Source organism: Paroedura picta, chromosome 10 (assembly GCF_049243985.1).
Source record: "Paroedura picta isolate Pp20150507F chromosome 10, Ppicta_v3.0, whole genome shotgun sequence".
Lineage (NCBI taxonomy): Eukaryota > Metazoa > Chordata > Lepidosauria > Squamata > Gekkonidae > Paroedura > Paroedura picta.
In genome coordinates, this window is record NC_135378.1 from 40,904,042 (window position 1) to 40,917,713 (window position 13,672).

General features: G+C 40.9%; 1 protein-coding gene across 5 annotated transcripts in view; it reads left to right on the forward strand.

Moving 5' to 3' along the window:
* Positions 1 to 12,649, forward strand: part of VEGFC (vascular endothelial growth factor C) — a 63,795-nt gene extending 51,146 nt beyond the window's left edge. For all 5 annotated transcript variants that reach the window (XM_077302383.1, XM_077302382.1, XM_077302385.1 and 2 more), the window contains exons 5-7: positions 969 to 1,078; positions 1,508 to 1,841; positions 12,141 to 12,649. In XM_077302383.1, the coding sequence (XP_077158498.1) occupies positions 969 to 1,078; positions 1,508 to 1,841; positions 12,141 to 12,255 (559 nt within the window). In that variant the 3' untranslated portion in view covers positions 12,256 to 12,649. The remainder of the gene's footprint in view (positions 1 to 968; positions 1,079 to 1,507; positions 1,842 to 12,140) is intronic.
* The last annotated feature ends 1,023 nt before the right edge of the window (positions 12,650 to 13,672 follow it).

The following is a 13,672-nucleotide window of genomic DNA, read 5'->3' on the forward strand; positions in this document are numbered from 1 at the left end:
TAGTCCCTCAATAAACTGCAATACAGGAGATCAACCCAGTATGAAAAATTGGCATTTTTGTTTTTGTATTTTTAAGTCAATTTCTTTCATAACCCTGATTTAGGGATATTCTCAGTGAGATGTGAAAACTTCATTTCCTTTTTTTTAGGCTACTCATTGTTAATAAACTTTTCTAATCATATAAGAATGCTCTGTAAGAATAAAGTTTTATTTTCTGCATTGTTACAATATTTTCTCAGCATCCTCAATCAGATAAAGAAAATATGTAAATATTGGCTGATCACAAGAATAGGCTTGTGTTGTTTTCATATGTAATTAAGAGAGGTAGATAAGACTTCTTCCATGTACATATAGCTGAATACTGAACCATTAGCACTGAATAATCTATACTCAGAATCAAGTTTTAAAAGATTAATTTTCTTTAAAACAATAGTATGTAAAAAGATTCTTTTACTACAGTGAAGGTTGTAATGTGAAGGAAGTTTTCCAAAATGCAACAAAAAACATTAGGAAGTTAGAAATTTGTTTGTTTGAAGAACTGAGCTAGCATAAAATGTTAAATCTCTACTGTCAACCTGACAGCTAATGCTAATCTTATTCTTCCTGAGTTCTTACTTTTATACTTCTATTCTTTACAGAGTAGCTGTAAAAGTTTGGATATTGTTTTATATTATACTGGACATTTTTAGTAAAGCAGAGAATGGCATTTTCATTATGGAATGCATAAATCACAGACCTTGCTGTATTATAGATTCTGGTTTAGATTAAACTGGATCTTAAAGCTTATTAAACTTTATAGCAGTTTTGTCCAGACTTGGAGAACACAGTTTTCAACAATGGTATAAAATGTGTATGTAATCAATGATTTTAAAACTGGTATTATCTGTTGAAACATCTGTGGCCCCATGCACAGAAGCACTTGTCTTGCATTATCATTGTAATAAATCAACAGTATATTTTATCCCCAGGTGTCATGTGGCAAACAAAACTTGTCCAAAAAGCTATATCTGGAATAACCGCATCTGCAGATGTCTGGCACAACATGACTTCAGTTTCTCATCCCACACTGGGGATACGGGTAAGCAAATATGCTTTAGAGGACTTATTTGGGTTATTGCAGTTATTAGGATTTATACATGTAAAACAAAAATTAAACACATGGCAACAAAGGGCCTTCTCTGTGAGTGGGGATGAGATGGGATTTTAGTCCACCGCCCACATATGCTATTGGTTTTATGTTTTATGAGGGATTTTATTGTGGGACTGTTTTATTGTGAGCTACCACAAGCTACCACGAGAGTGATGGCCTATAAGTTAAATTATGAATAAAAATAAAATTAGGACTTCGTTAATCCTTTGTAACTTCTTGTTTATAGAATATGGTCCAGTATACCTAGGTAATGTCCATCCTGCCTGTGCTATGAGGTTATTAATTCATTGATTCGATTCAAAAATGTGAAATTAGCATATATGTGTTCCATTTTTTTGCAACGACTGGTGCTCATAGACTCTGCAGAAGGATTCCATGATATCTGTGGACCTAATAAGGAGCTTGATGAAGAAACATGTCAGTGTGTCTGCAAAGGCGGAGTGAGACCTTCCAGCTGTGGAGCCCACAAAGAATTAGACAGAACATCCTGCCAGTGTACATGTAAAAATAAACTGCTGCCTAGCTCATGTGGACCCAACAGAGATTTTGACGAAGAAAGATGCCACTGTGTATGTAAAAGAACATGTCCTAAACATCAACCGCTGAATCCTGCAAAGTGCATCTGTGAATGTGTAGAATCTCCAAACAAATGCTTCTTGAAAGGAAAAAGATTTCATCAGCAAACATGCAGGTAAATAAAAAACAAAAACATGTTTAAGTATAGTAGAAGAATAGTTTTCTTTTGTGACCGCAGTGGTCCCCAACCTTTTTATCACCGGGGACCACTCAACGTTGGGGACCACTCACCGGGGACCACTCAACACCTTTTACTGAGGCCCGGTGGGGGGGGGTAGTTTACTCCTCTACTCTCAACCACTGCCCTAATGCTCTCTGATCGCTATGGTAATGTTTAAACATCCCTTCAAAATAAGATACAGACACGCCACAACAATGAAGTATGTTGTAAAGGGCCGGGGGGGGGGGGAGAAGGCGTCCTTCGGGGCCCACTTCCGCGGCCCACAGGTTAGGGATCGCTAACCTATAGAACTTAAGTTTGTTAATCTCTTACCACAAAAAGACTGCAGAAACATAAATACAAAAGCAACAACATTTATAAAATTATATTGACTTCAGTTCTAAGACTTTAACTCGCATGATAAATCTAAGGCTTGATTTTTCACATGGTAGGACCACATGGAGTCAATTAAAGCAACAGTTGGCAGCTCATGAAGTCATTACTGTGCATTTTTTAAACAGGGTTAACCAAAATTGGACAGTTATGTTGGCAAAAATGATATGAATGAAAGAGTGAATCAATGCAATACAATCAGTGATGGGAGAATCTCACCCTACAGTGAATGTACATTGCAACGTGTACAGTAAACCAGTGGTGTACCAGTGCAGGGATGAGTTGGTGAGGGACAGGAGGGCTATTTCTTAGATGGTATACTGTATGAAGGAATAAATGGATACATTTACCACTGTATGTAATCTCTGCATTTGGGGTCAGGACATTTCTGAACTTATTGTTATGCAATTCATAGCTCAAAATAAATCTTGAAACCAGGAACACAAATCAACAATCACTTCCTAAACTTACTTTTTATTTAATATAATTTGTTCTGCTGTATGCTCTTTTGCAAGTTTCATTTCCAGTAGAATATTCTCAGTAGCAAAACTACTTATTTCCTATCTTATGGTACTGTACCCTCCCTAAATCCCCTTTCCCCAAATTCCACCCTTGCCAGGCTCCACCCCCCAAATCTCCAAGTATTTCCCAACCTGGAGCTGGAAATTTCAATTTAAAAATACATATAAAATGAGAGCACTGACAGGCCAACGAAAACTTTTTGTGTGCGGCGCCTAAAACCTTAAAACTTCGTAGAGAAGGCATAGCACAGCTAAGTTGCCACCACAAAATAAATTTTCTCTCATGGATTTGCCTCTGTGAGGACCCACAAAACAAAGACACTGTTGATTCATTACTTATTTAAAACATTTTTTAGTTGCTTTACAGGAACTCATGGCAGTTCACAATTTAAATAATAACTAAACACAATAAAATACATTAAAATGGCTAGTTAAATAGTTAAGACTGCCAGCTAATCCAGTAATCAGCTCCTGTTGTGAATAAAACATTTTTCAGCTGCCTCAGAAAGACTGAGAGTAAGACAATAAATATACCTCCTAAGGAGGTTGTTCCATAATTGTGGAGGTGCAACCAGAAAATATGTAAAGTAGCCAAATAAAAAAAAACAATTGTGCACTACAAATTTATTTTACAACTATCATTAATAATTATAATAACCAGCTTGTCCAAAGCTCAGATGAAGGTAGTATGTTAAACCTGTTACAAAAAGCATTGTATTGGATGCTATGGAAGTATTTCATTGGAAGAATCTGCAGGACAAATATTCATAGCTGAACAATTAATCCATCATGGATTATTTTTTCCGCTCAGCCTAGACTTTAATGAATGCTCCAGGATGATGTCTGTGCCAGACAGTTTTATGTTAAAGTTCTAACAGGAATTATGTAACTTGAGGCTCAAAACTGTACAAACATATGGTTGAAACGAGCTAGTTGACAAGTCATACAGAGAAGTTTACACAGGATGTAGTAGGCTGGCCCATAAAGATTGTAAATTCTTGCATCTTCCCTATTGCTTGCTGATTTCTTCATAGACGTGTACATTTGTTGAGAGACTGGGCTGTAACATTACCATAATTCTGTAGCAAATATGGATTTCTAATTTTGTTTTTGCAGAATATAATCCCCAGATCAAAAACTGTGTGTGTGTGTTATGTCACGTATCAAGCATTTTCCATTACCGGTGTTCCTGGGAAACTACATACTAATAATATTTACCAAGTCCATCTTAACGTATGAAAAAGAAGGATGTAAATAAACAAAGAACTCTGTACCTTGGTAGTTCATTTTGCCCTGGTACTTTCTCAAGGAATGTTGTTTACTTCCACACTTTTCATATCAATCCTTCCTGAAGATGACCTTTAGCAAACGGCTCCCTAAATTTGTCAAGACATTTGATATCCTGTTCCTGTTACTGCTATAGCTTGGAGGTTATAACAGACACAGTGACTGCATGCCAGTGTTGCATCAAACAGTGGTTTGTTTATGATGGGCATGCTTGCTGCCTTTTTTGGGAAATTGCTTTGTTCCTCACCTTGTAACACAAAGAGCACAGTTGAAGATTTCTGGGCTTGGGTCAGTCTCATGGCATGATGTCCAAATGCAGGTGACTGGCATTTCCCACACAGAAACACACACCAGGATTCTAAACCATGGCTTAATTCAGAACCCAGACCTGTTGCCTTCCATGGCAGCACTGGGGTTTTCACAGTTTGTTACTGGTCCTATCCATCAAGCAGGACACACCCTGGATTTGATCTTTGGTGCTGGGTTATACATGGATCTGATGGCCATAAGTAGCATGCCATAGACAGATCACTTTGTCCTGAAGGCCCAACTCTGCATACCACCCCCACCCTCTATAGGCAGGGGGGAAATTTATGCCTGCCTGCAAAGACTTATGGATCTATTGGTTTCATAAATGCTCTGCAGGACCTGATGCCCCTCAGCAACTCTGTTGATGGGCTGGCTGATGACTGGCAACAACAATTGTTGACAGCCATTGACAAGATTGCACCTTGACATCCTCTACAGTCCTGGCTTAAACTGGCACCAGATATATCAAGGAGCTATGTGAAATGAAATGGGAGTTGAGATTTCTGAAGCAAGTTTGGAGGAATGCATGGCAAAGCATATAGGATGCTTATGAAGGCCTATAAGATAGCAGTCAAAGCTATGAAAAGAGGCTTCCATTTGGACTGTTAGTTTATGCCTGGCTCAATTATTTAAAACAATCGAGTGTCCCTGAAAGAAGATTGGTACTTAGCTGTAGATACAGCAGATGAGTTGGAGGCCCCTGGCCATCTCCAAGGGTGTTTTTGATAGCTTCAGGGGCTCAGTCAAACTGATGTGGATAGGTGCTATCTTTGGTAAGACTGACCACTTAACCCTTAGATTTCTGTCCCTCATGGCTCATTAAGGTGGGTAACGATTGGATCATGAAACCCCTCTTGGAGATTATAAATCTGTCCCTGTTTTCAGGGACATTTCCAGATAGAGGCAGTGGCTTGGCCCCTGCTGAAGAAACCATCATTTGATCCATGGGACCCTTCCAAATACTGACTACTCTAGCATCTCTCATTTCTGGGGCAGGTGACTGAGCAGGTGGCCATAGATCATCACAAGCATTCCTAGAGGAAACATCAGGCTTGGACCCACTCGAGTCTGGTTTCTGGCCTAACTAAGAGTTAGAAATGTCACTGGTCGCTCTCATAGATGACCTTCAAAGGCAGTTAGATCTAGACGGGTCAGCGCTGCTAGTGTTGTTAGATCTCAAAGCCATGTTTGACATAGTTAACCATGAGTTTTTAGCTCATTGCCTTGCTGATGTGGGGATATGGGGGTTAGCCTTACAGCTAGGAAAGAAGGGACCAGGAAAGGAAGTGCACATCCCCTGGCTAGATGGTGTGCAACTGACAATTTGTGTAACATCAGGAACCTGGGGATGATCTTTGATGCTTCCATTTCTATGGAGGACCAGATCACAAAGGTAGCTCACCAGGCATTTTACTATCTGTGCCAGGTGATGCATGCAATGGTCACCTCCAGATTGGACTACAGTAACTCGCTCTACAAAGGGCTCCCCTTGGGCCTGACCTGGAAATTGCAGTTGGTACAAAATTCTATGGAGGGCACATAGTCAAACTGCCCTCTAGCAGCTGCTGGTTAAGTTCTAGATCAGGTTCAAAGTTTTAGTATTGACCTACACAGTTTGAGCCCTGCTTATCTATGGGACTGCCTCTCCCAAGATGCCCCCTGGAGACCACTTCATTCTGCAAATGCTAGTTTGTTGATGGTCCCTGACCCCAAGGACATCTGCCTGATCTCAACCAGAACACTGGCTTTTTCAGCTCTGGCTCCAGCCTGGTGGAATGAGCTGCTGACTGAGATTAGAGCCCTGACAGAGCTATCACAGTTCCTTAGGGGCTGTAAAATGACACTCTTCTGCCAGGCCTATGGTTGAGGCCATGGTGGCCTAACATCATGTGGGCCTTCCTCCTCTTCAGTCCCTTTAGGTTCTCCCCCCTTCTTGTGTGGACGTATGTTATCTGGTCTACAGCCAATTCCTTCAGGCTAGATTGAAGATGGGTGGAGGTGGGTGGGGCTTCATTTGGTAGTAGGCGTTTTTCATTTTTATGATGTTTTTAAATTGCTGAAGAGTGTTTTCTTCTATTGATGTAAACCAGTATCACTCCCTATTTTATGATTAAGACAATATCGCTGCATATATTAGTCAAGTGAATATCCTGCGTGCAGACATGCTGAGTAAGAAACTAAAGACAGGACAAGCCAGGAGTCCACCCCCATATATCTAATGTTTAATAAAAATCTTCCCCCCAAAACAATGAAGGTCAAGAACTTCACATTCATCCTGCCTTCTATCTGTCTTTGGACATTGGCACTAGAGATCATGGAGCAGGCTCAGGGTCTCAGTTAAGTGAGCTGAGAATTAGGCTGAAGAAAAGCAAATAGATAACCTCAGGATGTGTGTCAGTAGCCCCTGAGCTCCCCCCTCAATTGTTTTAACTTAACTGCAAGGCAGAAAGATCCATAGGCAAGAGACATCTTTCAAGGTGTAGATCTGGTTCACTGCCTCTCAATTGCAATTAAGATAGAGGCTGAAAGCGGGAGGAATAAAAAAGCACTGGAGATCCTCCCTTTTATCCAGGCTCTGCTCTCTCTTTTTCCGCCCCCCCCCCCCGCCCTCCTGCATTTCTTTGCACGTTCACACTTGAAATGCGTTGTTTGTAAATGGATGAGGGATGTCACTAGAGCATCAACATAATACTATGCTTTATAAAAACAGGGAGACAAATTTAAATAGAAATTTAAAATATTACTGTGTTGAAACTTGAAATGTGTATTTTTTGCTCTTGATTCACTGCCAGTGTTTGAAAAAAAACAAAGAATATTACTTTGTCTATGTTACACACCAGAGGCTATTTGGCATTGTTACTGGGAGGTTACGTGAGGTCACTCCGTTTCAAAAACAACCACAAGAAATTATCAGAGTATGACGTATTTGTTTATTGCTGTTGTTCTGCAATCCTTGTAGAAACAAACTATCCACTGATGCAAAATATTTATATTGTAAGCATGCTGGCTAATGAAATATTTCATTACTTTCTTGACTGATGTGCTATAAATTACTGCTTTCTTTTCATCCTTTTCAAGTTGTCATGCATATAAGCTCTGAAAGTACACACCCATTCAATTCTAAACATGCTCTTGTTGATGTCACAGAAACACGGCATGAGGAAAAATATGTGTATTTAGTACAGGCTCAGGGCCTTATTACAGAACTAAGATTTTTCAAGAGAAAATTATTTGAAAATTTAAAAAAAGAAAATAACTTCTTTGTACTCTGCTCTGGTTCGGCCTCACTTGGAGTACTGTGTTCAGTTTTGGGCACCCCAGTTGAAGAAGGATGTAGACAAACTGGAGCGAGTCCAGAGGAGGGCAACAAAGATGGTGAGGGGTTTGGTGACCAAGAAGTATGAAGAAAGGTTGGGGGAGCTTGGTCTGTTTAGCCTAGAGAGGAGATGACTGAGCGGGGATCTGATAACCATCTTCAAGTATTTAAAAGGGTGTCATATAGAGGATGGAGCAGAGTTGTTCTCTCTTGCCCCAGAGGGATGGACCAGAACCAATGAGATGAAATTAATTCAAAAGAAATTCCATCTAAACATCCGGAAGAAGTTTCTCAGTGGAACAGACTTCCTCAAGAGGTGGTGGATTCTCCATCTTTGGAAATTTTTAAACAGAGGCTAGATAGCCATCTGACGGAGAGGCTGATTCTGTGAAGGTTCAAGGGGGTGACAGGCTACAATAGATGAGCGATAGGGTATGAGTGTGCTGCATAGTGCAGGGGGTTGGACTAGATGACCTATGAGGTCCCTTCCAACTCTACGATTCTAGATTCATATGTGTGTATGTGTGTACATACCAGCAGACTCTTCCCACTAGCAGACTGTGAAAAGAGAATCACAAATACCAAAGAAATAAATGCTATGTTGTCAATCTGGGTACGTTTTTATGGACATTTGCCTATAATATGAACATGTTTACTGGAACCCAGATGCACTGGCTCCACATTAAGGACCAAATCAGGATACCTTTACTTTTAAACTGTCCTGAACCTCTGTGGAAGGGCGGTATATAAGTCAAAGTCAAATTTTATTTACAGTCATTTAGACAAAAGTTTAAATACACAATTAAAATAGCAGATGAATATAAAAATTAAGTTCAAAAATGGTAGATCCAAATGAGTAGCCATGTTGGTCTGAAGTAGCACAATAAAATCAGAGTCCAGTAGCACCTTTAAGAGCAACAAAGATTTATTCAAGGCATGAGCTTTCGAGTGCAAGCACTCTTCATGAGACTAAGAACTGACCATCATAATAGTAGGAATATATAAGCAAAAGAAACTTTCTGTCAAAGTATTGAGTGTTGTTTGACCCTACAGGTCAAACCCTCTGCCAAAGAATTAATGGACACTAGTCTGACATCAAAAGCCACAAGACTGAAAAACCTTTAGGGGAACACTTCAACCTTCCAGGACATTCTATAAGGCAGTGGTCCCCAACCCGCGGGCCACAGCCCAGTGCCGTGCCGCGAAGGCCTCGGCACCGGGCCTCGAAGGCTTCAGTGCTGGGCCGCAGCTCCCTCTTCCCACCCCCCCAAAGCGAGAAGCTCACCAGGCCGCAAGCAAATCGGCCACCGAAGCGGCCGATTAGCTTGCGGCCCGGCAAGCTTGTTGTTTTGGGAGGGGGGGAAGAGAAGCTTGCCGGGCGACAAGCTAATCGGCCGCTTTGGCAGCCAATTAGCTGGCGGCCCGGAGGGGTGGAAAGAGGGAGCCGCTGCCGCCGGCATGGCAGCGGTGCAAACGCGCATGCGCAGACTGCCACGCATGTGCGTTTGTGCCCGGTAGGGGCACAAACACACATGCGCGGCAAGTCTGCGCATGTGCTTTTGTGCTGGGGCTGCCGCGGACCGTCCTCTCCCCTCACTCCGGCACAGCGGTCCATAGCAGCCGGAAGGTTGCGGACTGCTGCTATAAGGGGCCTAAAAGTATTCTTTGTATTACAAAGAAACTTCAAGAACAGGCTAGAAAGGGAGATTGAAGAAATGCAAGTTATTACAACACTCAATACTTTGACATACCCTGGACTCAACAAGGACAAAGGTTGTTGTTTTTTTTTAATCTCACTATGCATGCAAACCTTATGTAACTTGTGTATCCACATTCCTCACAATTTATTTTAATTGGGATTATGTGACAGTTAGTAATATATAATGCAAGTTTGAATTCTACTTTCTGGTCCCAGGACAACATAGCTGCCAGCTTAGCTTCTGCTTGTAAGAAAGTTTCACACTGGTATGGAGACAGATGGGGCCTGCAGTAAATAGTAGGGTGTGAGCCGTGGATCACTGGCTTTGACAGTTTTTTTTCCTGATATGTCTTTGTGAACTACAAATGGGTTCAAGGGGTCCGATTGGCTGGTTTGGCAGGGAATTATCATGTGGCTGTGTGTGGATGCTGTGACACAGTTACTAATGTAACAGGATTATCTTTTGCTTATATATTCCTACTGTTATGATGGTCAGTTCTTAGTTTGACGAAGAGTGCTTGCACTCGAAAGCTCATGCCTTGAATAAATCTTTGTTGGTCTTAAAGGTGCTACTGGACAATCATTTATTGTACAAAAATGGTCTTTAAGATCATAAATATAAAATGTGTCATGATTAAAACTCAGCATTGAAGCAGCATTGGCTAAATGTCAAGTCATTGTAGTATTTAGTTAAATCAAGGAGGAGACTTGCACATCTTTCTCAGTTATATTGGTGATTAGTTATAATTATTCACTTCAATTTATATGCTCAAACAACCACCACCACCACCACCACCACCACCACCACCCCTGCACACATGGCCAATTAGATAATGACTTTTCTGTACAGTTTGTTTAAGCAGTTAAATAGTATCTTTCTGCCATAACAGCCTAACACACTCTCTGTGGTACCCTGTCTGCAAAACTCAATATCTCTTTGGTCTTATATCTGTCTTGCTGCCATTACCAGACCACTGATTAGACTTAGGCTAGATTTCCCATTGACTTTGATGACTCCATATGGTATAAACTCAAACTCAGAGAGCCAGTTTGGTGTAGTGGTTAGGAGAGTGGACTTCTAATCTGGCATGCCGGGTTCAATTCTGCACTCCCCCACATGCAGCCAGCTGGGTGACCTTGGGCTCACCATGGCACTGATAAAACTATTCTGACCGAGCAGTAATATCAGGGCTCTCTCAGCCTCACCCACCCCACAGGGTGTCTATTGTGGGGAGAGGAATGGGAAGGCAACTGTAAGACGCTTTGAGCCTCCTTCTGGTTGAGAAAAGCGGCATATAAGAACCAACTCTTCTTCTTCTTCTTCTTCTTCTTCTTCTTCTTCTATAACAAAGTCACATATATATTCAGGAATCCTGAATCTTGCTGAATCAAAAGTCAAATTGATTCAGGTTTAGCAATTTGGCATGGGAATCAAATAGGAAAATTGAGTTTGACTTTACAGCAACAACAAAACCCCTCTAAATCAGCATTGATTCAGGTTCTTTTTCCTGGATATATTATTATTATCATCATCATTTCTTACCTGCCGCTCTCAGAGCTGACTCGTGGCAGGTTGCAATCAAGAATAAAACCCCAATAGATAAAAACATTAACAACCATAAAAACCAAATAACAACCTGCTCCAGCAATGAGAAGAATGAAACTCCCTCTTCCACTTCCCCCCTCCATCAGCATCTCAGGGCCCAAATCCCCTGAGAGCTGATAGTTCTTAGTTGTGGTTCTTAGTTGTAGAGTTGAATTCCACACCTCTAGTCATGTCTGGTGCCCTGCTGTCATTTGCAGTTGTGAAATGATGCAAGTCAGTAAAACAAATTTTGTAAAACTGCTCACTTGGCTTTTAAATTATGTTTTGCTTTCATTCCTTTAATGAAGCACTCTCACTACAGTACCATAGTCCCAGCTCACAATTCCTAAACACACGTTAACATAACAGAGGTGTTTTAAAATAGCCCAGTGAAAGGTAGGACACTGTAAGAAGGAGGGCCCCAATTTATTACAGATGTGATGGGCAGGGCCAAAGAGAGCAGGCATGCAGGAGGCCACTGGAAGCCTGTCGAAGGCACCTGTGGCCAAAGAAGTGACAAGTGAGGTCGTCCAGCATGGAAGATCCCCTCTTTCTGCTGGCCAGCCCACTGACTATCTGGAATGGGAGGTTGGGCACATGCTGAGCAAGGCCTGCTCCAGTGTGGACAGCCTGGGGACTTAGCACCGACGTGGAGGTTGCCACTCAGAGGCCTGCACATGTTGGCACCCAACAGCTGCCACCCTTCCTTCCCACAACATGGTGGTTCTCAGAGGGCGCTCCACAGCCTGAGTATGATCCTTGGCTGCAGGAAGGCCTCTGGGAACTGATGGCCCAAGCGGCCTATTTGACTGCAGGAAGGCAGCTCCTCCCCACGCTGTGCCCTGCTTATGTAAATAAATAAAGCTGTGGCTTTGTTTCACCCCATATCTGTGTCTGAGTGCTCCTTCAGTCCAACCCTGCCCACCTGCAATGCAATACTAAAAAGAATTTCAGACTTACTCTTATTACATCCAGTGTGTCCAGTTGCAGAAGCCATACTACTTTACAGAGTTCTTGCAGAGCATTCTTGAGAAGGTTTATCATCTTTTCCCTCTATGTACAAAGTTTATCCTGTGGTGATCTCACTGCCAAGCTCTAGTAATGTCTATAACCTTTCTCATTCTTCTTTTCCTATCTTTTTCAGTTGCTATAGACCACCATGTACAGTCCGAATGAAACGTTGTGAATCTGGATTTTATTACAGCGAAGAAGTATGTCGTTGTGTCCCCATATATTGGAAAAGACCACTTATCAATTAGTGAAGAAACCATTACCTGCTGTCTGGTGAAATTTTTTCCTTAAAAAAAAAGACTTCTAACACTTTGAACTTCCTGTGCACCACAGACACTATGGACTTATAAGAGACAGACTTATTTGTACTCTTTCTGAGACCCACAAAAAGCAAATGTAGGAAAAATGGACTTTCTTCATATAAAGAATTCACTATGGACTTGATTTTTGCCAATGACCAAACAACCTAGGTTTTCTTCCTTGTGATTTTTTTTTAAGATAATGACTATATAATTTATTTCCATAAAAATATTGTTCTGCGTTCCTGTTTATAGCAGTAACAATTGTTAAATCTCACTGTGATCAATATTTTTATATCATGCAAAGTATGTTTAAAATAAAATGAAATTGTATTATATGCTGCTAAGACTGTTCAGTGACCTGTCTCATTACCCAGTCTGTAGAGTTCAAGCAAAAGAATAATGATTATACAGTATTCTTCCAGAAACTCAGATAGGTTTGTTAGTCAGTGAAAACAAGTGACTGGATGAAAGGAAGTTAATGGGAGAGAGCAACACTTTTTTTGTAACAAATATGTTCTTAGACCCTCAAAAAAGTTAAGGTATACCCAATGAATCATCACAATTCCATTTGACAGAGAGCTCAGTATTCTCAGGGTATTGTTGGATGGTGTGTGGTGAAGAATCATTGCTAAGACTAGGCAGTTCAGAGGCTGGCTACTTTGAGATCTATGATGTCAGATAGGTGGATATCAATGTAATTAATCCACAGTGTTCCCTCTAATAGCAAACGTATCAGCCCTGTGCAGATGAAAAGCAGAACTGATGACATCTCTGGATTTTTAGGGAACTCTCCAAGTATGCAGAAAATTTTAAAAAATAATAATTAATAAATGGGTCTTCTCAAGTTCTGCAAATTTGTACAGACTTCCCTTAAGAAAAGATTAAAAACAATTAAATGTATTAAAGTAGGAACAATTTCCTCCCCATTCTTCACCGATAAAAAAGCAACTTTCATAGTGTAAATCAAATCTTACTTTTCTATTACGCAGATGAGGTTGGAGCTTGATTCACAGCCAACCTCAGAACAAGGCAAGGGCTAATTGGAGTCAAGATGTATAAGTAACTGAGCAGTAAATATAGCTAAGATTGGGATAACACATTTAGTAAGACATGTTAACAGCAGTGATTGTATTGTCACATACAGCTGTCAACTCAAAACAGTTCAACAGTTCTCTTTCACAAGTACTGGGCTACAAACCTTTTCTTGCACATAGACACAGTCTGAAACAAATACCCAAAATAATACAACAATAAATCTGAGCATGAACACTGGTACCACAGCTTGCAGTGAATCCAGGTACCAACTTTGCTATCACATACACCCAGACAACATCAATTGCACCATCTCAGGTGTATTCTCTTA